General features: G+C 32.6%; 1 protein-coding gene across 1 annotated transcript; it reads right to left on the bottom strand.

The window, feature by feature from the left end:
* Positions 1–553: 553 nt before the first annotated feature.
* Positions 554–27,712, bottom strand: LOC148623699 (uncharacterized). Its single transcript, XM_088565736.1, has 8 exons — positions 27,394–27,712; positions 18,216–18,354; positions 16,219–16,340; positions 12,472–12,569; positions 9,881–9,975; positions 8,892–9,028; positions 7,103–7,189; positions 554–2,501 (listed from the first exon to the last, which is right to left on the bottom strand). The coding sequence occupies exons 1-8, from the start codon at positions 27,611–27,613 to the stop codon at positions 2,434–2,436; spliced, it is 966 nt and encodes a 321-aa protein (XP_088421862.1). The 5' UTR covers positions 27,614–27,712; the 3' UTR covers positions 554–2,433.

Genomic DNA, 27,712 nt, shown 5'->3' with positions numbered 1-27,712 from the left:
AAAGTCAAGTTCTACAAATGCTTATTTGTTGTCCTCTTTTTCCAGAAAGGTGGGGCCTTAACCCTAAAAATCAATACCAACCTACTTTTTTGTGGTTTGGAACCTTGGTATTAAATTTGTTAAAGGTCAACCAATATTAATGCTATCGGAGGAAAACAAAATGTTTACCGAAGAAAAAGACTCATATGACAAAGACAGCACTATACAGCCTCCAAGTTTTTCTGGTTGTATAAAAAAACTGCAAAAATTGTATTTAGTTTGCCTTTCAATTACAAATCTATTATCATGAGTCTTCTTACATCTTCACCCATGATCTATTCAGGCTAAAGATGTCATTTTTTCCTGTATCTTTTATATCTTTGGAGAAATAGGTTGGTATAACCCTGTGTAATAACTTATGTTTCTCCTGACCCCAAAACTAAATTCTAAGAAGCATGACTTCCTGACTCTACAAATATGCTCAACTTCATACAGCCTTCACTACCAACCAAATTTCTCTTCAGTAGTTTGAGTGAAGTTTCACTGACAAACTGTGTGACAAAAAAATAAAACACAAGGCATACATTATTTAATCTGCAATAAATCAACAAAAATACATAATAAAATTGCACAATACAGACAGATTACAAAAGCAGTAACACAAGTAATTTTAATATGACATTCAAAGGGATAGTACATAACAGGCTGCTCTTACTATTTGTATTTAAGCAGCAGATTTGTATATCTAAAATAAATCAAACAAGTTGACTAGCTTTGTTTGACTTTTCTGCTTATTTCAAACCAATAGGAGATTTGTATAAGTATAAAATAGATAAAAAAATATGATAATACAGCTCAGAATAAATGTCTGCCATTACTGCTTAGAGAAATTAAAATTATTTCTAGAAAATTTATGACATCAAATATTTAAATTTGCATCTATAAATAACTGTATGTGGTGGTGAATTATAACAAACAGTGTCTTCTTTGTAAAGCTATTGATCAGAAATTCAGAAAACATAATATAGACCTTCAAAGGTTAAATTTCTTTGTAAACATTTTACAAGTAAATTACCATGGTCATTACCAATATAAAACTGTCATGGACAATGATTTTACAATCATATTAAAAAAGTGTATTAAATGAACATCAAGTTTTATTTATTGTTTTCAAGTAGTTATTTATAGTTTACAAAGCTTCATTTCCAATATGGGAATTGATAACACCTATATATTTGTATTTTACCTTAAATGGTTTTATTTTCTATACTAGCTATTGCAGTCCTTTATATTTATTAAGTGTACACATTAATTAGGACATTAAAAAATGGCACATACAAAAAAAATGGATTTCATATTTGAGACTAAATGTATATGATACTGAGTATTTATTAACTTTGATGTGTTTGTGCACTGAAATAAGATTTCTAAGTTGGGTATCAATTTAATTGTTTTTACATTAAAATGATAATTCCTCCTGCCTTTTCAAATTAATACTAACTTATTGCTTATTTGTTCTTCTAGGGTTTTTCTTTCAGAATATCAATAAAAGTAACCATGTTTTCTTCAACTATACCGTTTTTTTTTCTAATTAGTATTAATATAAATCAAAAAGAATCCTATGTCTGAAATATTTCAGTGCCTAATATTTCATATGAACAATATCAAGTAACTGATGATGAATTGTCTCATAACAGTCAATTAATTCAGATGAAAGCATTTAAAAGCAATTATCATAACATGGGCACAGAGATTCAAGTTGTGGTGATGCATGCTAATCTGTATAAAATAAGTAAGTAAAATTATAAATATTTTGTTCGTGCGATTTATAAAATTAGGTTTGGAACCCACAACAATACTGACAGATAATAAAAAACCATTATGTTTGAATAATATTTGTACATAAAAGACTAGATAATAAAGTATCATTATGACAATAGAAATATATTACTACATCAACATTATCTAATTATATAGCTATTAATAAAATTTCTCTAGATTCTATTTTTAGTATATGAACTTAACTAATATACAATTACCTAGCTGTAACAGTAGTACATGGTTATCATTAATTTGTGACAAAGTCTTCAACCTAATACTGCTTATCATTACACATATAAAAGCAACTCTTTTCAATAACTCAGCTACTTTACTCCTGTTTATGGTTTTGGTTTATCACTTTACAAGTGGAAATCTTATACAGTGTAGTGGTAACATGCATAACACAATTCGCTTAGGCACAATAAATATCAAATATTGCTTTGAGAAGTAAGAAAATAATATTGTAAACTTCTCATTCAAACTGACTATCTTAACAAGACCAAAAAATGACAAAACATTAATATCTCTTTAACATTAAAATACTCCATTATTCAAAGCTAAGCTTCCATCAACAATTACTTCAGCAACAAAAGTAAAACTGAACACATCGGTACACTGTTCCAATCAGTTAACCTATGAATGAGCTTTGATGAACTTAGAGACTTTCTCATGTGCCCTTTGACAGCATTCCTTAAAATGACCTGCAAATTAAAATAATAATATATCTTGTTAAAATTTTCAAATATTAAAAACGACATTTTACTTATCAAATAACTTAAAAATAGTAAAATACTTAGTATCATTTTAGATACATGCATGTCAATTCAATGTAAAAATATGATAATTATATTTTTATACAAGGCCTTTAAATGTTATTTCCTTGGTTCTCAGACCAACCAATTATCAAGGAGGTCACCATTTCTTTTATTTTTTTGATGCCATTCTTTTGATTACAGCTATAACCTTGGTTCCCTTGATTACTCTTTCACACCACTGGGTCGATACCTATGCTGGTGGATTTTGTCCCCGAGGGTATCATCAACCCAGTAATATAATTTTTAAAATTAATGGTTTTAACAAGAGGAATGAAAGGAAAACTGGCTCAGACGTCGCCCAGTATAAAAAGGTCCGAACCTGACAGCAGATCAGACACTCTGTTGTCTTGTAAGTATGTGGTGTCCCCAGATGGGAATCTTAGCACACTCACATCTGGTATGGAAAGTACCCCGACCAATTCAACTAAAAATACCCAATCACACGTTCAGTCTGCAGACCATCTATTCCAGTACAAAAATTCTGACTATTTTAAAATTATCAAACCATGTTCCATCACTTTAAACGATATATTTGACTACAACGATGACGAACCACATTGTACCATATCAAAATGTGGTATAAAAAATTGCAAAACATGCAATATTCTTATAACTGACCCTTACTTCTCCAGTTCCCTTACAAACAAAACCTTCCATACAAGAAGTCACGATGACTTAAGTTGCAAATCAACTAACTTAATATATGGATTAGAATGCAACTTATGTGGTTTCATATATGTCGGAGAAACGCAAGAACGATTAAATAAAAGAATGTGCGGTCATCGTTCGGGAATTAACACCACTAAATTCCCGACAATTTATAAACACTTTAATCAACAAGATCATTCAATCCTCTCCATGAAAGTTCATATTTTAGAAAAAATTTACCATCCTACGAACAGTCCCGTTCTAAGTAAAAACTATCGTAGGGAAAGAGAGGAGTACTGGATACGCAGACTAGGTACTGCAATACCTTATGGATGCAATGACAACATCAAAAGTATAGGAAACCTTTCAAGCCAATATAACAATAACATAAATGTGATGAATTTATTTGACAAAAATCCAAGACGGGAAAGGAGTCATGGCCATCGCCACTATACGTCACCTAAGTTACATGATGTCTCCATAGACGGTCTCCTTCCTTTCATACAAAAACCTCTTGAACTTCATCACATTAGAACCAAACTTTATTCTATACCTCTCACTCTACTACACTCCCTTTACAAAACAAGTCTTGACACTCCTGTTTCTGACCCCACTTCATCATTATACAGACGTGTTGCCATCATTTTGGATATTGGTTTCCACACTCTTTAAACCAGTTTGTGAGAAAAGTCAAGATGAAGAAAAACGATCATTTCTTCCACTACCGTTTGTCAACAAAGGTATAGATGCAATTGATTTGGCTAACATCCTCCATCACAAAAACGTTACCAACAAAATTCCCCAATATTTTAAAGACAAATCCATACCAATTATTTCATATTCCTATACTTCACCCATAGCATCCAAAATTTTCAATTATAAAAGGCTATTGCAGAACCTCGAGATTGAGGACTTCGAGGCTAAACCACCTGACTGTTCTTGCAAAACCTCTCCATTCAAATATGGTCCTTCTGGTCACGTCGTTATGGGAGATTTAACCATTATCGAAAACGAATCTCTGCGTAATATCCTTTCTAAAGGTCCCAAGTACCGTGAACCACGCTCCATAAATTGGAATTATAACTTTAAAGTTCTTATGGATACCGTCGAGGACTATGCAAGAAAATGGATAAAACGAGAACAAGAAGACATTGATTCTCTGTCAGAGTGGTTGAAGGCCGTGAGGTCTTTAATTTTGAAACGAATGAAAGTTTTAAGTAGGTCAATGAGTGCCAAGGCTACATCAGTTTTCAAAGACCCCGATGTAGCAAAAACATTGTCTACTATACATGACAAATACGTTGTCGTACCAGCAGACAAAGCCCAAAACAACATTGTTTTTGTCTGTGAAACGTTTTATATCCAATGTTTATCATCAGAGGTAGACGTAGAAAATAATAGCAGTGATAAGACCTACACTGCTACCACTCTTTCCAAAGAAGAGATTGTGGAAAACCATAAATCTGTGCTATCCTCTTTTGGTCTCTCTACCAAGGACGATGATTGTGATTTACCGTCTATGTACTGGATTCCTAAACTTCACAAGAATCCATACAAACAACGTTTCATAGCTGGATCTGCAAAATGTACCACCAAACCTCTTTCAAAACTTTTAACTTCTATACTCACAACTGTCAAAGAGGGTCTACAGTCCTACCACAACACTTGTTACTCCAGTAGTGGTATTAATTCAATGTGGATCCTGAAAAATTCAAAGATCTTTTGGAGACAATCAGTTCAAGACTATTTTCTGAATATAATAGCATTAAAACCTATGATTTTTCAACACTGTATACTTCTATTCCCCATACTCAGTTAAAATCCCGACTTAAAAACATTATACATCGTTGTTTTTCCAAAAAAGATGGTACACCTAGATACAAATATATAGTTCTTGGTAGAGATTTCTCATACTTTGTAAGAAATAATTCCAAATCATCTTCCAAATATACAGAGGAAGATGTTTACAAAATGCTGGAATTTTTAATCGACAACATATTTGTCCAGTGTGGTGGACATGTTTTTCAACAAATGGTCGGCATTCCAATGGGAACAAATTGTGCTCCTTTACTAGCTGACCTATTACTTCACTCTTATGAGGCTGACTTTATAGCTGATCTGATCAGAAAGAAAGAATATTGTTTGGCTAGATCCTTCAAACTCAGTTTCCGCTATATAGATGACGTGTTATCTTTAAACAATCCTAATTTCGGGAATTTGATACATCGCATCACCCAAAAGAACTTGAGATAAAAGATACTACAGACACTGTGAAGTCAGCCTCATATCTTGACCTACACTTAGAAATCGATGGTAAAGGAAAACTATTGACCAAACTTTACGACAAACGTGATGACTTTTCATTCAGAATTGTCAACTTTCCTTTCATCTGTGGCAACATCCCTTCAGTTCCTGCGTATGGAGTGTTCATATCACAACTCATACGTTATGCCAGAGCTTGCCGGGACTACGCAGACTTTTTGTATCGCGCTAGAACTCTGACAAATAGGCTTCTGGAACAGGGTTATGTTGCTACAAGATTGAAGTCATCACTACAGAAGTTTTATGGTCGTCATCATGAACTCGTGGATCGTTATGGTGTATCCATCAGCACCATGAAAACTGATTTATTCAACGGGTCATAGTTTTCTTTTTCTCGTTTGTCTACCCCGGACTTGACTTTTAATGAGCAACTCGGCGGGTGTTTCTAGAAAAGCAGAGGACGCTTATCCTACCGGTGCACCTGGTCCATGCTCCCAGTTTTTAGTGGAGTCCGAGTTGCTCATTTACTTTTGTTACTTTGTATGTATGATTTTAGTTACTTTATGTTCTTTGTTGTGTATGTCTGTTTTCCATGTCTGGTCTTTGTCCCTGTATTACATTCTTTTGATTACCACTATAACCTTGGTTCTCTTGATTACTCGTTCATAAACAGAAAAAAATACAAAGGAGGTGTTTTTCATTTTTATTTCATTAATATAGCCACAAAATTAGGTAATGAGGCACCATCAAAAGAGATGACGGAATGCCTAATAACCAAAAAGTTATTTTTGTTGGCCTCACATTATCTGATAAACATAAGAATCTTACTTTTTAAGAGTTATAGCACCTAGCCAAAGTGCCACAAAACTTAAAAAACACTGAAGTCTGAGAATATTCTAAATTTCCGTGGTAACTCAAATCAAAGTCTTAGACATTGGTTACGTCACAAATGATAAAGAATTTTCTGAGATGTAAGAGAACATATGGCATATCAACAAACAAAAAATATACCAGAATCATAATGGTCAACAGGTTTACAAACATAAAATTGTTCATAAAATAGCTTTTAAAAAAAAGTTCAAAAACCAAAATTGGAAATAGTCTTTGCTTATTAAAAGAATTCCCCTAAAATTTGTTTAAAGAAATATAGAGAAATAATCAAAGCTTATACAAGACTGAAAGAAATGTAGTTTATAGGCATAAGGGAAATGATCATAGCTTATAACTTATTTGAAAATAAAAACACCTTATAAAAGATTGGAAAGAAATGTAAATGTAGCTTATAAGCATAAAGGGATCATAACTTATAAAAAAATGGAATGAAATGAAGCTTAAAGACACAACGGGAAATGGTGGTATCTTATGAAAATCAATACAAATCTACATTATTGGGATATGGTTGTAACTTATTATCAAAAAAGAAATCTCTGCAACAAATGAAATCTATGGATGATAGCTGTATAAGCAAATGGAAAAGGTATTTAATATACTTGGGAAGTATACTTACATCATTATGGAAACAACACAAAAACACAAGTTTAAATACTTAGAACTGACAAACACAAAGTCTTACAAACCTGGCATAACAAAGAAACCATGTGTAACACCTTTCACTGTAAATGTCTGAGATTTAACACCAGCCTCCTTCAACTTTTCATGGTAAGCTACAAAATTACACACAAAGTCAAAAATATGGTAAATTTCAAATCATTGAACTTCTATTAAAATTAATTTAAAAAAATGTTCAAGTGATTTGATCATTACTTATTGCTTGTTGTCCTATCAAGTTTACAGAAGTATACACGCCAATGAACACTGACTTTTATTTACTTACTGCCTATGCACAAACACTTATCAATAACATATTTGTATTAGTAGATGTCCTTGTTGTAAAGTTGATTCAAGTTGTTAATTCATACACCATATTTGAATCTTGTGGTTAGGAAAAGATATCATCTTATCTTATCCTAAAGCTGCAATAGCTGTCATTTCGTAAATTTTTGTTTCTTTGAAATATAACTAACTTTAAATCATTTCTACTAAATTGTATTTTTCCTGTATAATTTCATTTAATAGCCACAAATAAAGGGCATTAAAACACGAAATAGGTGTCAATACATTTACTGTCTAGCAAGACAAAAAGTCGATCAAGATAAATTTGTATGCATGTAACTTCTGGTGACCTTAATCCATGCATGTGCTGTACGTCGATTCTTTAAAAAAAAAATCTCATTGAAAGTGAAAGTGGTTAATCAACGGCAAGGAAGACTGACACAAGCAGTAAAAGAAAAAAGTCAAATATAACGCAAGGATTCTTTTGAAATTTATACATTGTGATATAATGTGGCACAAATATGGTCAGTAATTATCATTATGTATTTGAAAACTAATCAGGAAATAGATGAAATGAAATGTAAACAAGACACCTGCTTATATGTGTCTGTTATTGTCATATTATTTTTACCAAGGTGGAAGTATTTTTAATCCAGGTGAATGTCCTGTCTGCAATCTTCAGAAGTAATGACGAAAAATAATTAGATCACAGCTAGTGATATTTTTTTATTAAAAAAAAAACGTTTTCACAATATTCTGTAGGTATAATCTATTATCAACATTTATTGCTTCAATTGCATTACTACAAACTTATTTCATTGAATCAGCAAAATTCAGTAGAATCAGAACTGAACAAATTTGGTAGCTAATGCAGATTTAATATTAACTAGAAATACTGTGAGCAAAAGAAAATACTCCAACTTCAAATGGACCGAAGGGTAAAACCCTTGTTGGATTATCTCCCTTTGGGATAAAATCCAACAGTAATTGTTTCTTTTCAAAAACTTAAATATGATACTCAACCTTCCTATAAAATTTTATCAAAATCCCTTGGGTGGTTTAGGAGGAGTTGCACTTATGGGGATTAAATATGTAAAACCCTTTATTTGGATTATTTCCCTTTTGAGTCCTCCAACAGTAATTATTTACCTTCATGCATATCTACATATGATACCTAACCTTCCTAAGAAAATTTATCAAAATCTCTTAAGCAATTTAAGAGGAGTTGTACTTACGGGGCTTTAACACGTAAAAATTTGGATTACCTCCATTTGGAGTCCTACTATAGTAATCATATTTCTTCATGCATGTCTACATATGATACTCAACTTTCCTATAAAATTTCATCAAAATCCTTTGAGCGGTTTAGGAGAAATTGCACTTACAAGAACAGACGCACATGCCAGGTGATTCATACATACCCCCAGACTTTGTTTGAGGGGTTGTGTTTAATAATAAAACCAGAGTTAAAATTTCCATGAATTTTCTCGGCAGACTGAAACCAGAGTTTCAATTTCCATGAACTATACCTACCATAACCGTGATCTCTATTCATGTCAATTTCTGCCATTATAATCAAGGCTGGTGGTACTTTGTTAAAACTTTTGTACAGAAGAGGTGATGCTCTTGGTTTCTCGAAATCATGTTCATGAATGTAATGGTGATTAAACCTATCGTGTAATAAAACATTAAAAAATATTTTTAAAAAGTATTCTTTCAATAATACATGTAGTAAAATTTAGTAGAGCAAGTAAATGAATGTATCAAAATGATAACTTAAGATTACTTTAAATTGACTGATTGATTGATTATGGTTTAACATACTATGGCAAATATTTCATGCATTTCAATACAAAAATGATTGACAAGTTGAACAGACCCTGCTTTGTACTAGTCCAACATGCTAAGCCAGATTTTATTGTGTAAGTAAAATGCAACAGCCCCAAGGTTAGCATGTAAAACCCATAAATTGGATTATCTCCCTTTGGTGTACTCTGACAGTGATTATATTCCTTAATGCACATTTACATATGATATCCAACTTTCCTACAAAATGTCATCCAAATCCCTCGAGCGGTTTAGAAGAAGTTGCACTTACGAGAAATAAGGACAGATGGATGGACGGACGGCACGACAGACAAACTAGGTAATTAATACAACCATAAACCATTTGTAGTGATGACTATAATCTTGTAGCAGTACAAAAGGAAACTCCATACGCAGGTGCTGGAGGAATGCTGCCATGGATGAAAGAAAAATTGACAAAAGGGAGAAGTAATTTCGTTGATCAAACCATTTGAAAAAGTGTCAACAGTAAAAAAATTTTAAATATTGACATGGCAATTTAGGAATCAAAATTTCAGGATTGTACTATCTGGTATTAATTCTGCCAGATATCTGCTCAATTTTTTGGGGTCAATAATTAGCATTATTTTACTACTGCCCTATAATTCACATCTACCTAATTCCAGACACAAGTTCAAACAAAATTTTCAAAATCTACAGTACTGCAACAATCATACCATTGTAAAAGTTCTTCTGATAGGACTGGACCTTTTTCAAATTCTTTATCCGATTTAAACTTTCTTCTGTAATCTAAATTTGGATACACTAAAACCTAGAATAAATAGCATTTAAACAATAAGAAAGTTTGTAATAGGCTTTGCAACAACATTTGTATCTAAAACTTCAGAATTCAACACAGAAAAACAATACTGGGTACTTTTAAATATTTTGATATACATCATGACATCATGTAGTTTTATGTATTTCCTATATGTTAGGTATCAGTTAATGTGTTCTTAGATATTAATTGGTCAAAATTCTTAGTAATATGGATGGAAATTCTACAAATAATCATGAAAAACTTAATGACAGCACACACAGAGTAGTGTGGAGGAGGAATCAAGGGAACCAAGGTTATAGCAGTAATCAAAAGAATGCAATCCAGGGAAAAAGACCAGACATGGAAAACAGACATACATAACAAAGAACACAAATTAACTAAAATCATACATACAAAGTAACAAAAGCAAATGAGCAACTCAGACTCCACTAAAAACTAGGAGCATGGACCAGGTGCACCAGGAGAGTAGGAAAATTGTTCATGATTTTAAATTAATCATAATCTTTCATTGCAGACAGTAGATTTAAGAGACAAGAGCATTGTAATTGAAGATTTGTAGACTTCCATTGTGAATTTAATGGTCACAGATTGTCTCTTAAATATACTGTTTGCAATGAAAGATAATGATTAATTTAAAATCATGAACAATTTGAAATTTACAAGGTTATTGAATGAACTTCTACATTACAACAAATGTTGTATTAAAAAATTGTTTTCCTTGAGTTCACAGTCCAATGTACATTGGTTTGAGATTGACAAGATGGTGGAGAAGAAAGAAAAAATGTAGAACCGTAGGGATATTCTATGTTATTGTTGGCTTGTCATTGAAATGTACACTTTCTAACCATAGTGTTTTGTCAACTAGGTTATCAATGCCATTGCAGATATGTTTTTGGACGCTGGGCTGCTCCTTCAATAACTATTGAAAGGTGACCAACACCAGGGTAGACCAGGAAAATGCCTTTTTCAGGCCCCTAATTTCTACAAGATTCGTCTTAACCCACAAAATCAAACCCAGCATTTTGTGCTGGTATGGCACCTTGTAATACAATTTTCAAAGAGATTCATTCACTTTTAGACCATTTATTTTTAATTTGTTGGTCTACAGATCTTTGGGAAACTAAAATGTTATTCTTTAATCTAATCTGCTCTTTAAAATGAGCACAGTCTATCTTGAACAGTAGTAATTTTGAGTAAATAGGTTCCTGTTTCCTTAAAAAAAAATTATGAATTTAAACTGCATGATTTCCATTAGGTTGGGAGAAATCTCTACAAAAAGGGGCTTACAAATATCTATTCATTATATTACATGCAAAACATCTGGTCAAGTGAAAATGGTAAGTACCATTCTCAAATTCATATGGCTTTACACCACCTTTTTTCTTTTTCCCCCCACAAACAATCCCTATTTAAAAAAAAAATATGTAAACCAATTTATTAATAATAAATGACCTTAGTCAAGTTATTGTATAGATATCAGGAAAATGCATGTTTCTGGCCCCCTTTTCTGCCCCTAATTTCTTAAGCTCAAGTCTTTACCCCCAACATCAATTCAAGCCTGACCATTTTGGTATAAAATATTGTGAAACAATATCATAGACATTCATTAGCTTCTACTGTAGTTCTATTGTTGAATTTTATGAAATGCCTGTTTTAAACCCCTTTTTGATCCTTAATTCTAAAACGGTAGAGGCTATAACCCCCCAAAAAAGCAAAAAAAATCTTCCTTTTGTAGTTTGTAACCTAGTTATAAAATTTTATAACGAACAATCAACTGGTGCTCAGACTATGGCACAAAAACCAAGTGTCTACGGGCGACGACAGCACCACACCAATATACTATCACAATTTTTTTGCAGTCAAGTAAAAATGCCAAAACCTGACTTATTTGGGTGTGGCTTGATTTTGTACCCCTTGAACTCCAAAATGGTTAAAAATTTGTCTACCCCGTGAAAATTTTTTAAACATAATATCAAAAGGAACATATTGACATCCGAATCATTAAAATCGAATCCACAATAAACTTTTCCAATTTCTTCTAATAACAAAACCTTAACTTCCCCCCACTTTCAGCTTATTTTTGAAAGGAGTGAGGCAAAAACATACAAAAACTATAGAGCCCTCTGCCATGTCCATAGTAACAATCTCTTTAAATTTCAAAAAGATTGAAAGGACACAGCAATGGACAGAGGAAAGGACAATTGGACAGATAGATGGAGGAGCCAATGGACCAACAGACGGGTCAAAAACATTGTACCTTGCAACTCATTTCATAGGACATAATTAGCTTATAAACAGAGTTAAATGCATTCCGGTATATTAATTCACTGTCAACCAATTAATCACATTTTTCTCATAAAATATATGGTGAGTTAAAGATATTTGTTACACAAGTTTTTTTACACAAAGAATTGCAAAACACAAACATGTTTTGGTTCACAGAAAACCTGATTGGAGGATTCATTTTACTTTTAAAAGTTGTCTTACTTGGTAATTAATATTTAACTCCTCATGACACACCGAAGCAGCTATCCTGCCTCCAGCACTATCACCACCAACACCAACTGTACTCTCATTTACAGCACCTATAAAAATGTCAGACCTTTGTATATATGCATGGCACAGACTTCTCAGTGTATATATATGTAGCACAGCCACAGACCTAAACTCAAATGTGTGGCACAGTCATGGTTGTTTCAGTATTGTCAAATGGACTGTACCATTTTAGCACAGGACTTAAATCTATACATATATATGTGTGGCACAGTCATATATAGTGCATTAGTGGAGCGGATAACCTCAGATTTTGACCAAAATGTTACAAATTATTATACAAGCACCAAAGTATGCACAGTTATACCTTATTGTATGATTTTTGAAATAAAACCATGAGCCACCTTGATTTTGCATTTTTTTTTAAAGAAAGGTCTTTAGGTCAAGTTAAATTTGGATAATGTCATTATTCAAATGATTTCGGGTAATGTAAAAGTACAGATATATTAAGGATATCTAAATATAGTCACTTGACTTTGTTCTTTGTTTTCGCATGCGCCAATCAATTTTGCCGAAAAAGTTCAAAATTTGCCATTCAATTACAGGATGGCTCAATAAAAATTTCTATCTACTCGCCCTATTTTGCACACATGAGATTACATCGATTTTAAACTGTATACATAAATAAAATATGTATTTAAGATACTTTAAAAAGCCAAAATGTTGGAAAAACTGATATTTTCAGATTTTCAAATTTTTCCCAATATCTTTTAAATGTGGTAATTTCATCTTATACAATGATATTAATTTATTAAACTATTACACATTACTGTGAAATATTTTAACCTCTAAATATCAGTAAAATATATGTTTTTGGCAGGCTTTGATAAAAAAAATAACAGTTTTAGACTTTTTTTTTCTGAATCTTGCATCCGTGAAACTCGGCATGGGGTTTAGTACCAGCTTTGAAAAAAATTCTCCCAAATGCATCTTGATTCACCCCCAATTCAGATTAAGGTGTCACATCCAGATTAACAAAGTGTGCGGAACAAAAAAGTACTGGGCAAATGTTCTTCGGATAGTATACAGACTGCATGGGAGTTATATGGTGCTAAATGAACAATTGGGCTCGGTGTAGGAACAACACCTTCAGAAGGATGATCCCTCAGCCTTTTCAAAGTTTCAGATTGTTTCTACAAATCATAACATTTAATCTGATTTTAACAGTTTAGGATAGGTAGTATCAAACACAGTTATATATATTTCATTGCAGCTTGTTATAATTGTTCATGTTTTTGTCAGATTTTTCTTGACACAAGACAGGAAAGGTCCATGAAATGAAGGTGTGCTAGAACTGAGGATATAGGTGAAACATCTAAATTCACCAGAAAAAGAAGCTCAGTCGAGAAAGTGGATGATGCAAAAAGCTTCTAGCATGAAAAAAGGAATCCATCATAACAGTAGAACAAGAGTGAATGGCGACGCAACTAAATAACAGACTTAAATGCTGTGCTTTTGTCTCGCAAGATCAAAACCTTTCTGCAAAATGTCACTGCATAGGAGTTTAAATACAAGCAAAAAATGCCTTACCGCCTTTTACAACCATGAAAAGAAGGTGTTAAATAAGAGTGATTTTTATGATAAGAAAGAGGAAGAACACACTGACAAACTGGTATTTGCAGAACTTATTATCCATATACCTAGTAGAATCTCAAAGGGCAAATCCTGGTTGTAATGTCTTTAAATTTGCTGGTCTTTTGTCATTGTATGAGAAAAGTTTGCGAGGTTTATGTCAACTGAACTAGCCCAAAAAAACAGACAAAAGCTTACCACAAGAGGGGAGGTACATGTAATACTTGTATTCGAAAAAGATGTTGGTCAGGCAATGATCACTGCTAGCGATCATACCAATGCTGTGTATCAGAGATAAGCAGCTGAGATCACGCAAAAGGATATGTGTCAACACAAGGTACGTTTCAATAACACTTTCGACAAATGTATCCATGACTGAAAACATTCCGAACTCCCGTTTAGCTCTAGTATCAATGGTTGAGCATGGCCCTGATATCTAGTCTCAAACTGAAAATGGAGTAACTGATTCTGACTTGGCCATTTCTCAAATATCACTGTATAACTTTCATAAACAAGACTCCCAGGAACTTGAATTGCTCACCTAGTAAAAGTTTGTCTTTCAAGGGTATTAAATTTAACAAGGAATTGTCAAACAATTTTGACTCAAGAAGACTTTGGTAGGACTTATCATAAGGATCATTTCAGCAATTGAAAGTTTCTATTTATTATAGTTTTCAAGATATTGGCTGAAAACTGTAAAAAAAAAAAACAACTCATTTTTCATCTTTCAAAGGTATAACTCCTACAAGTAGTCGCCTGACAAATTTGCTCCCTAAAGATTTTTGAAGGCCTTATAAGAAGGATCATTTCAGCAATTGAAAGAGTTTGGCTGAATGGTTTTTGAGATACATGCAAAAAACAACTGTCTGACCCCTATGTTCTATTTTCAGTGGATAAAAAATCCCCACAACAATTTAATGCAAGCTACCCCAAGGAACATTCATACTGTTTGGTTCCAATTGGTCAAGTAGTATCAGAGGAGAAGATTTTTGAAAGAAAATAACACAAAAAATAGCAAAAAAACATTGAAAAAGGGTAATAACTCCAAAATGGCTTAACAGATTAATATGAAAATTGGCCCACAGATAGATCTCATCTTGCTGAACACTTTTACCATGTCAATTTGGCTAAGCCTAACGGTTTTGGAGATATATGTGAAAAACTAAGGTCTGACCCCTATGTTCTATTTTTAATAACAACGGTCATGTTATTCAATGGATCAAAATTCCCTAAAACAGTTCTATGTAGGATACCCCAAGGAACATTCATATCAAGTTTGGTTCCAATTGGTCAAGTAGTGTCAGAGAAGAAAAGTTTTGAAAAATAGTTAATGACGGATGCCAAGTGATGGCAATAGCTCACATGCCCCTTGACCATGTGAGCTAAAAATGGTGAAATCAAAGTGGCTCACTATTTCTTTTGAAAGAGCATATATTGAAGAATATGTGTGTAAAATTTGGAGCTTGTACCATAATTTGAAATATTTTGTCAGGTTCCTGCCCCACTAATATTACTTCCTTGACCATACAGGTAAATTGAACTGTACATGAACAGTCTACGCCACAGGTGTAAGGTTAGCAAAATCTACCACTCTAGGTATCAATGTAAAATCAGTATTTTCTTCAAAGTATTAACCATTTCAACTATAATTTTAACATAAGAAGTTTGTGTAAACTAGAAATACTGTAAGCAAGCTCACAAAAAGAATACACCCCGATTCAAATGGACTCAAATGTAAAACTTTTATTTGGATTTTATCTCCCTTTGGAGTCATCCAACAGTAATTATATTCCTTCAAGCACATATGATACCCAACCTTATAAAATAACATCAAAATTCCTTCAGCAGTTTCAGAGGAGTTGTGCTTATGAAGTGTAAACATGGACAGACAGACAAATGGGGTGATTGCTATATACCTCCCCAAATTTTTTTGTGGAAGTATAAATAGGAATAAAAAAGTAGTGTATCAAATAATTCATGTGCTTATAATATAAGTGACAGGTTTAAAAATATATTTAAGCATAACTAAAATATGAGGTTTCACTATCCATGCAAGCAACAACTATTTATAAAACATATTAACATGAAAGTCAATCTATTTTGAGTCACCTATAAGTCCTTTGTTCATTTTGACCCATCGTACAACACAGACAGCATCCTCATGGTTGGCAGGGAACCTATGTTCTGGTCCAAGTCTGTACTCAACATTGACTACCACACAAGGAGCATCCCTGTAGGGCAACAAATCATGTAATACTGTCAGTCAATTGGTTATTCACATAAAACCATCATCAATATCATGGTTTACCATGGCAACATGTTTCTTAATGCAAGTTAAAATGTGAAATGGATATTATTTTGTCTTTTGTTACTACAAAATGTACAATATTCAAAGTGACAAATTTAGTGAAATATATACTTAAAGCATGCTTCTATGCATCCGCTTGATATGACCACATAGTTCAAACAAGGTGGGTGGGCAAGCATGAACACAATGTTCAAGATTGATACAGTCTGAATTTGAATTACAATTAAATATTTGACACAACAAATTTAGTGAAATATATACTTAAAGCATGCTTCTATGCATCAGCTTGATATGACCACATAGTTCAAACAAGGTGGGTGGGGTGGGCAAGCATGAACACAATGTTCAAGATTGATACATTCTGAATTTGAATTGCAATTAAATGTTTGACACAACAATGATTCTGACAAAAAGATAGTGGTCCAGGACCTTTAAAATTAGCAATAAACATAAAAAATAAGTATTTCGTACAAATTTCAAAAATAAACTTTATCTCTGACAGTATTGTGGCACCCAGTTTCAAATAATTAAGGGCTACAACTCTTTAATCCACAAAAAAAAACTTCCTTTTGTGGTATGGACCCTTGTACTTCAGTTTTAAACAGTAGATTTACCAGTACATGTATATTCAAGTTATTGCCCAAAACCAGGAAAAATGGTAGTTTTTGGTCCTTTTAGGCATGAAAATAATAAAACTCAAGAAACAATCCCAGCCTGACATAAGTGGTGTGGAATCTTGTGGTACAGTCTTGCATATTCATACACTATCACTGAAGTCATATGGTCAAGTTTAACAAAATGCTTCCTCCTGGCCCCTTTTTCTACACAATAAGATTATGAACACAAATATCAATCAGCAACTCCCTTTTGTGGCTTGGTACAAAATGTACTGTGCAATTTCAAAGAGATCAATACACTATTATTGTTTGGAAACTAGAAAAATTCCTTCATGACCCCAACATCAAACCAAGTCTGACCTTTGAGCTAACAGAATATTCCTTACCATACATAGTTCAGTTTTATGAAATACAATGTACTTGCTTTTGGTCCTATTTTGGACCCTAATTCCTAAATGGTTGGGGTCATAACCTAAACTACCAACCTTCCTGCAGTGGTATGGAACCTTTGTTATAAAATTTTACCAAGACCAACCAACTTCTATTCAAGTAATTGCATCAAAACCAAGTGTATGCAGACAAGAACATGGACAACACTGATGACAACTATAATGACAGGATATCATACACTAACTTATTGCTGCGTGCCTGCAGTATAAAAACTTAAAAGTTGATTAATCAAACCATTTAAAAGGAAAAAAATAGACAACATTTTTCAGACATGAACAAGTTAATTTAGACAACATTGATTGGAATCTACCACAGCATGGACATTAAAGTTTCAATATTCATTTCCTTGATTTTTATCAAAAATGGCAAAACATTTAATTATCAACAACCAACAAATTATATATAACTGGTAGTCAAACAAACAGATTGTAACAGTAGCTTGCCAATCTTCATCAATTTCATTTAGTCTCAGATATGAAAATATATTGATCAGGGGATCATTACTGGGAAGTTGTCTTCACATTTTCTCACTACTTTGTGTATAGATGGTTTACAATATCCAGACAGATTTCTGATTGGGTTACCAGTGTGTTATCTACATGTAGATAAATAATGATTACTACCTAAATACCATCCATAAATGACCCGAGTTGAACAAATACGCATGTACAGTGCTTTTCTAGGTTTCATGTTTGTTTCTTAATAATTCTATGACAATCAGAGTATTTTACCTAGAAAATATTTTACAAACAGCATCTACAGTTTTTCGTGAACCAACCACGTTCCCTCCACCATGGAAATATACAAATACGGATGGAGCAACAACCATGGAACAATTCTTAGATCTGTAAACAGTGATAGGCACTCCATCTGTAATAGAACAAAGTGATATAGGTCTCTGAGTCATGGTTACCAATCTATAACTGCTATCAACCAGTAACATAAAAAAATAGAAACAAAAAGTCAACTAGTTAATACATATAATACCTAAAGGAATTCTTGGTCCGTGAATCAGGAAATAATTGGTAAAAATATATAGAGGCAGTCCAATGATCCTACTGGATAACACTACTCAATATTTTTCTACTTACAAAGGCATAAATATAACACTAGTACATGTATCACACCTGAGGCTCTAAGCTATTCAACAGAAAATGACAATATTTTTCATGTTTTAAACAAAACAGTAAATGAAAATGAAAGGGGAACTTAAGTACATGTATTATCAATTCTTTCTTTTAGTTCTTATATACAAAAACTCCAATTAAGCACCATCATTGATTAGGCTACTGGTAAATGAAAAAAGTATCTGAAATGTGTAATTGAAAACACCAGTATTGGATGGTTCTATAACATAACTACACATTTTATGTTTAGATTTCATGTTTTCATCAGATATTTTCATTTTCCGTTTATAGTCAAAATGTGCATTTATCTCTTACACCACTGCAGGGAACTAGTTCAATTGGCACACCCTGTTAAGGTTCAAATGAAGATAGTTGGGCCACCTTAGCAGGTATTTCTAATATACCAAGTTTGATTTTATGTAATTTTCACCAATAAACAACTTACTGCCAACTAAAAAATTATGCTGATTACTTTGGTTTGAATTAATGTAACAAAGATCCAATTAAAAATAGTTGATATCTAACCTCTTTTCCTGTTGTTTTCTGTGCATTTACCTGAATAAACTAGTTGTTCACTGACAATATATTCAAGCTGCTTACAAATGCTTTATTTTAGTTAAACCATTTGATGTTTAGCTAGAAATGAAAACCCTATGAAATTATTAACAGCCATTAATCCTAGAAAGGAAATATAAAGAGGAATGCTGAGTATCTATTGGAAGAGCTGTCTTCAGACATTTCATACAGGCCCAGGTGGATCCAAATATTTACAAAATGGGGGTAGTGGTTCCCATCAAGAAACTTATTTAAATAAAGGGAGTTCCATGCTATATTTTTTGTCCCTTATTTTTTTGGCCTAATTTTAAACAAAAGTATAGCCCAACCCCCGAAACCATCCTGATGTATCACCCACAGTTTTGTGCATTTATAACTAGAGGCCCTAGAGAGCCTGAATCTATCACCTGGAGAAATCATGTGGCCATATCATTTGATCATTTAAAGCTTAAATGGCCTCTGGTGGCCATCTTGTTTAAACAAGCAGAACCAAAATTTTATCAGGTGTTAAAGTTGTCCATATAATTATTATTTCTGCCAAGTTTGGTCACCACTGGATCAGTAAAAGCAAAGATCTAAGCCAAAATGAGTTTCCCCATAGGGTTTCAATAGCAACTCTGAGAGGCAACAGTCACCCACTGAACCACCTGTGCCACACAAAAAGTAAACCTTAGGAAGAAGTCATGATGTAATTAACCCCATCAAGTTTAAAAACATTGGCAAATGGGGCCACAAAAAGTGGACCATTTGTAGAGGGCATTGTGGTCACTAACCCTATGAAGTTTCAAAGCATTGGCACCTGTAGTTTCAGAGAAGTTGATCTTTGAAAATTGGCCAATCAGAAACTTAATTGGCCTCTGGTGGCCCTGTTTAATCAAGCTGAACCAAAACTGGATCTTTTGAAAAGGCATCTGCATACATCATTTTATCAAGTTTGGTTAAAATCTGTCAAGGAGTTTTCATGTATTTGAGCAAAATGTGAAAAGTTTACACATGTAGGATGCATAGTGATGGCATAAGTTCACTGGAAACTTCAGTCTAGGTGAGCTAAAAATGGAACCTTTCTTTGCATTGTACTGACATGTTGGAAGGGAATGTTCTATCATTAATTGTCATTAAAAGTCATTAAATTAATTAGTAATCTGAATAATCCAGTCATTATATTCCCCTCTGTCTGATCACTCTAATAAGGCAAATGACCAGTATAGGTTACTGCCTCGTGACATCGGAAGCCCAGAGATCACAAATAAAAATAAAACTTTTCTTAGAAAAGAAATTTTGTCTATGCAACTTTCTCAGGAATGGTATCAGTCTGAGTGTGGTTGGGTGATTTTGCTTTTTGTAATAATCGTTCTATTTTGCTACTTGGCCATATCAAGGAGTTAAATACAGAAGGATTCGCATAGTTTTTTGCAATATCTCACATGTTTTCTGTATACTCGCCACAGCTACTTGCCACCTACACTGCTATTGAAGTCAAAATTAGGTCATATAATACATTGATATCCCGAAAGCAGAGGAAGCTACAGTTATAAACATCCTTATATACACAGTTAGATTCAATTTAGGAGAGAATACCTTTCTTGAGGACATGACTCTGGCTGCCATTTTTTTTATATCAACAGTTAGTCAATAAAAACATTGATTTCACGAAACAATGGGTGGCTACAGCTGTAAAATTTCTTATATACACCCTCAGCATATATTTTTGTTCAATTTAAAACAAATTTTATGATAATCATTCAGGTTTTGAAGAAGGAGTTTGAATTCGAAATAAGGAGGGAAACCGCCCACAAAGGCGGGGCTACGAAGTCAGAAGTCAAAACCAATGCATATAAAAACGTTGGTATCACAAATGCAGGAAAAGCTACAGTTATAAACTCCTTGTATACACCCTCATAACATTTCTGATCAATTTTAAACAAATTTTATGACCACTGATCATGTTTGGAACAAGGAGTTTGAATTTTAAATGAGGAGAGAAGACCTCCTTTGAAGGTGGGACCAGGTTGAAAATTTGTTAAGAGATTAAGGTCTCAAATCAAGGTATTGGTCAAAACAAAACATTGTCTGGAGGCATCTTGAGGTGGGATATTTTAGTATTTTTTTCAAACCATATGGGTCAGAATACCTGCATTTATCTTGATGAAGTGTTGAAGTGATGGAAATCATCTGCCATTAACAGGGCAAGCTCAGCATTAACAAAATGCATCATGGGTAATCTTGCTGTATATCACCCCACGCAACATATTCATTATTGTACTATGTAAAATTAAGCAAGATTCTAATCCTTGCCATATATAAATCCTTGGCCATATGTTATGATAATAGAGCTGTTTTGACTTGAAAAGTTAGGAAACTAGGAAAGGCCAACTACATTTTTAGTAGTTTGTAGTTTAAATATAGCTGAAATATTGCTGCTCGGACGTTAAACCCCAACAAACAATTAATTATGCAATGTCAGAGAGTTTTATGTTCATGTAAAGACTGAGTATCCATGTAAACCAGCATTGAACCTGAATACTACGCAAAATGTTACACTGCTATGATGCCACATGAATATTGAATTAAATTGAATGTTCTTTGTAATTAGGATGGTAAATTTGAATCAGAGTTTGTATTAACCATTTACAACAAACAAAAAGCTTGCGTTTGGATATGTTTGAAGTGGATCTTCATTCTTTCCTTTTAGTTTATCCTTATTTTTTCAATTTGACTATTATTTGAGGCGTAATCACGAATTTCATTGGACAAATGTAATGGCAACCTTGAAATTTATGGCTCCATTAGGGGTATTGGTGTCGGGAATATTTTCAATCACATTTATATATTGAATTATGAATAATCTTTTATATATTGCATAATTAGAAATAGCTTAACTTGTTGAACCAATTAAATAATTGAAATACGAAATAGCACAGCGATTCTACAATTCACTAAACAAAATCAAATTTTGGATTTTTAATGAACAAACAAGAAAATGTGTCTGCTATTTTTTTTTAAAGTTAGTACTTGTTAATTTATAACTTAAGTCCAGTAAATCAAGAATGAGAAATGAGAAATTTCTGTAAATCAAAAGGGAGTTCACATCAACAGAAAGAAACAAATCAAAATTGGAGTACTGGTAAGTGTTTCTGGGATATTGTGTTAAGTGTAACTGAAAAATATTTAAATAATGTCCCATCTAGAAACAAGGTACATGTTTATAAAAGTAACAAATATCATTCTTGCTATTACATGTACTTCAGATCATATCACTAAAACAGTACAACAGGTATTTAGAGGAACATGTAAGAGGACATAGGATACACTACATTTTGTAAATAGAGTCTAAATAATGTAGCTTCAATCAGGTGAAAATGTATTATCACCCAAGGCTAAACAAATAAAGTCATACATTATATAATGGAATCCATCAATATTTTCAACATACATTTTATTTTTATTTGAAGTGGCTATTAGAATTAAAGCTAATTTTTAAACAGTTGACACATGAATGTTCAATCAAAACATTAAATGAATTGTTTGTACTGAGGTAATAAGAAAACTCTCAAAAATAATGGAAAGAGTGTCAGTCAAAATCAATAAACAGGAACTTTAACTCTTATCATTTCCTTTGTTAGAAAAATATTATAATATAAAAGGACATTGAATAAATACAAGAGGCCCTTGAAGAGCCTGAAATGCTGACCTGGCAAACCATGCCATATTATCTAAGAAAGTGAAGGTACCATGCTTTGTTACCATGTTTGACTAAAAATTGCTGTAAAAGAGCATATATTGATGAATGCTGTAAGTTCACCTGAGTATCTAAGGCATTGGAAAATGTTGAAATGTCTTCAAAGTGTTTTTAGAACCTCTGGAAAAAATTTGGACAGGGGTCCCCATCTGCCCTGTTATTCCAATGGGTATGAGGAGCATTAGCCCAGTATACATTTGCTGATAAAGTACATAAAATGAAGTTAAATATGGCTATACAACATAGCTTTCATCTTCATTATTCTTCTATAGTTGAGGAAAAAATAGCAAAAACAAAAGCATTTCGACCCCTATGCTCTATTTTTAGTAATGACGGCCATGTTTTTTTTGACATATAAACAATTTTAAATAATCAATTTGTGCAGGATACCCTGAGGAACAATTATGCCAACTTTCATAAAATTTTGTTGTATGGTTTCAGATTTTCAAAGTTATACATTTAAAAAATGAGAAAAAAATATGTTTCAGGAGCCATAACTCATACATTGCAAGACAAATCATTTTGAAAATTTCAGCATAGGTCTGAAGGGTGAACAAATAAACTTCAATCAGAATTTTGCTAAATTCAATGATTTTTCGGTTATTTGCAAAAAAACCTGTACTTTGACCCCTATGTTCTATTTTTAGTAACAGTGGCCATGTTTTTCAACATTTCAAACAAATTTCAAATAATCAGTTTGTGCAGAATACCCAAAGAAACAATCTTTCCAAGTTTCATTTGATTCTGAATTGTAGATTTTTGAAATAATAACATAAAAGTAGCCAAAAAATGGAAAAATGGCAATAACTCCATGGGTTAACAGATTTTCATCAAAATTTGTCCCCAGACAGATCTAATCATGCAAAACACTTTTACCCATGTCATAACTTGATAAAACCTACCGGTTTTGGAGATATATGTGAAAAACTGCTGTCTGACCCCTATGTTCTATTTTCAGCAAAGGTGGGTATGTTCTTGGACAGATTAAAAATCGAAGCACAAATTTTGTGCAAGATACCTAAGGAACAATCGTGCTAAGTTTCATCCAAATCCAATCAGTAGTTTCAGAAGAGAAGATGTTTGAAAAATTGTTAACGATGATGACAACAGACACCAAGTAATAGCAATAACTCACATGGCCTATGGCAAGGTGAGCTAAGAAACAGAAAAGATTTTACAGAATGGGCACTTTTTTGCCTAGAGCAGCAACACATTCAGGCACAAAAAAAATATACGTCTTGTTTCCTGTTACATGTACCAGCAAGAAAAAAAATAGGAAAGGTACATACAGGTAGGGAATTTTTTTATTTTTCAAAAACATTTTGTATTGTGTTAATGGGGACACAATATAGACTTTTACAGTGCTTGAGCCAAAATGGCTATAAAAAATATTTAGGGTAGGCACAAAAAAAACACGGTAGTTAGGGTAGCAGGAAACAGACATATCATTTTTTTTCGCCTGAGATGTTTACAAAAAATTCAAAAAATGTAATGATCAGATTCAGTCTGGGCAATCAGCAATATAAATCCAACCTGCACAGCACAAATGCCTTAATAATACAATTATCATATTTATGTCATATCTGATTATCATTGATAATTACACACCCCCTTCTAATTATCATGGCACATTCTTCAAATATTCCCAAAGGTAAATTAGATCAGGAATCTTTATCATGTCAGAGATCTTATCATCTTATTTCTGTTAGATGCTGCTAATCAGCATGTCCTACAGTCTAAGAACGTTAGACTACAAAAATACTTGATAATCTGTGTATACATTGTACATATTTCCTTCATTAAGAATACCAAGCCAGATATATACAGCATTACAGGCAAGGACAAATGCAAATATTATGGTACCATTTATTTCCTTTAAAAAAGGTACCTGTATGTAACATATTTAAGAGAACAATTATGAAGTACATCTGCACTAGAAAAAATGTGAAACCAATTGAATAAGATTTTTATGTGTCTACTATTAATAGTAAATCAATAGTCAGTATCCTAAATGAGCTCTTATTCATTGGATCACAAATTTTATTCTTGAAATTGCTAACTCTGCACAGGTAATACTTCATCAACATTAAATAGGGCCTTCTTGTAACTGTCATTCTTTTACATAGGCACACATGTAGTATTACATGTACAAGACTGTATGGAGTGAGTTAACTTATATATATTAAGATATGGGATGTGTGGCAATCAGCTGGTCAGGATTTCATCTCAGAAGTTGAGATTTTGGGTCTATATTTTCATAATATCAAGAGATTTGGGTGTAAATTTTCTTATTTCCCAGAAATTTCTGTTTACAATTAACATACTTCTGGTTGACTTAGGGAATACTTTCTGAAAATTTGTTCAGCCAACTGAAATCATTAAAATATTCAATGTAACCAGACTTGAATTATTCTGGGTCAAATTTTCATCTCCTTGGATAATTTTGGGACTCAAATTTCACATGACCTGGATAATTTTGCATAGGAGTTTGAAATTCAAAGACATCTACCTTACCTATATTGATAGTCAAGTTAAACCCCTGAGGATGTACAATTACAGTTTAGTGTAAATGAGTGGGGAATGTAAACTTTCAAATTTATAATAAATCAAAATACATGCATTGCATTACGTTAGTGAACGTTTAAAGTATAACTATATATTCATTGCGTCCTCACTATCTACAATTTCATGAAATTCAGTTCAATACAAATGTAGTTTCTTAAGAGTTAACCTAATATTGTACAATAATCTGCTTCAGTGGAAATTTCAAAGTTCAAAGGAGCATTACTCCCTCCAAACTGAGCATGTCAAAATTTTTAGTAATATTTAAAACTACATTGTACATATCATGTCCTTACTGCATACAAAGTTTCATGAATTTGGCTTAAAAAAAATCCACTTTAGTGCAATATTTTATGAAATTTCTAATTTTAAAAGAGGCATTACTCCCACAAAATACATAAAATTATACTCAAAACTATATATCATGTCTTAACAACATACAAATGTACAAAATATATGTACTGGTAGCTCTAGTTAAACTATTTGTTCTAGAATCAGTGCATATACCGTATAGCGGGTTATTTTTGCGGATCGGCAACAACTGCGTAGACGTTTACCTTGAGTACAAACTTCCGCTTTGCCGAATGTCACGATCAAAATGAACAAGCATGAAATTTTAACTGGATTAAACGATATATTTTATGTGTTTTATTTGCATGTATGTTTTACCTTGTAACTAATAAAATATTGTACTTCTTACAACTTTAGTTTCAACATTAAAATCCATTCAGGGTATTCTATAAAAAGTTTTATTGTAAGGGAAAATTTGTCATGTTTTGACTCTAATATTATTGAAACAATGGTAAAAATTACACATACATAGGGCTTCACCTGCGAAAATATTTTGTCACACCTCTTCAGACCTCAAAAAAAAAAAACCCAAGATAATATCTTCCAGATGTTTGGCTTTCAAAATCTCGAAAATTTAGCCCTGCGAAAATAACCCGCTATACAGTAAACAAAGTGATTATATCAAAAAGTAAGTTTTTGTAAAAAATGTTGTCATCATCTTTTAGACACCAACATTAAAAGCAATATATTGATTGCATAGACATCTGACTTCAAATGATGCAAACACACACAAGAAATAAAATTTTCAATCAGAATGTTAAAGAGTACAAATGAAAAACATTCTGATTTATAAAGATAGACCTAGGGTAATGGACATAACTCTTGAAATCAGTGATATGTTTGTATCATATTCAATTGCATTGCACTAAAGCATTTCAAGCTTTACATTGAAACAGAATGAAATCAGTCCATGTTACTTTGATGCTTACATCAGATTGATGTAAAATGGTAAATATAAGTGTTCCAATGATTTGTAAGAATTGTGTCCCTTACCCTAGGTCTACCTCATTAATTGAAAGTTTTCTAATCTGGGATCTAAATTTTTTAATTTTCTAATTTTTCAATCTCCTAATTAGAATTTCAACATGTTCAATGTTTATTACATAGTTACTTTTTTTTATCTAAAAAAAATTCAGGATTTTAGTTAGCAGGAAATATAACTAGATGGAGAACAAATGTGACATAAATAATTATTGGAGGTAGAAATTGTGAAAAATCATGATTTCATGCAATACCCCTATAAATCAAAACATGTCATATTCACTAAATCAAAGTGTACATACATGAATATGTACTTACATTGTGTAGTCAATAAAATGGTGAATTCATTGATTTTTTTTCTTTCCTTTTAAACTTCAGGTTTGATTTCATTTAAATGTAAAAAATCTCTTCCAGAAACTCATGTACAAAAAGTAAAATGACCTACAACCTGAATAAAATCACTTAAAAATGCTCCCCTCCATGATTACAATTTGCTTTGTACCATTAACTATAGAGTAAAATTTTAAGCAAAAGTACAGACAGTAAGCAAAATGAAGTGTCCTGTAAATATTATTTAATAATATACATGTGTACCTTTTGCGTATGGAGATGGAACTGTAAAATCTTTTACGCTGCCCTCAAATTCTACATCTCCTCCGTACTGTTTGGCTATCTCCTCTCTCTGGAGTCTGGCCTCATCAAGTGACAGTTCGTGGTATGGCTTATTCCCATTTTCAGCCCGTGTTTTAAAATAGCTTTCTGTCTCTTCGTGTACCTTGTATTTTTTCTTCAGATCATTTAATATTTCAGACATGTTTTCTGGTCTGTTTAAATTCACATTACAAACAATTGTTAGGCAAGTTGTCTCAACTCTACCGGTGGTTCTTCTTCCACTTCCGTTCAAATGCAAAGT

The sequence above is a fragment of the Perna viridis genome, chromosome 2 (assembly GCF_037379345.1).
Source record: "Perna viridis isolate PV_CMFRI_1.1 ecotype Kerala chromosome 2, ASM3737934v1, whole genome shotgun sequence".
NCBI classification, from domain to species: Eukaryota; Metazoa; Mollusca; class Bivalvia; order Mytilida; family Mytilidae; genus Perna; species Perna viridis.
This window is presented reverse-complemented; position numbering and strand designations above follow the sequence as displayed.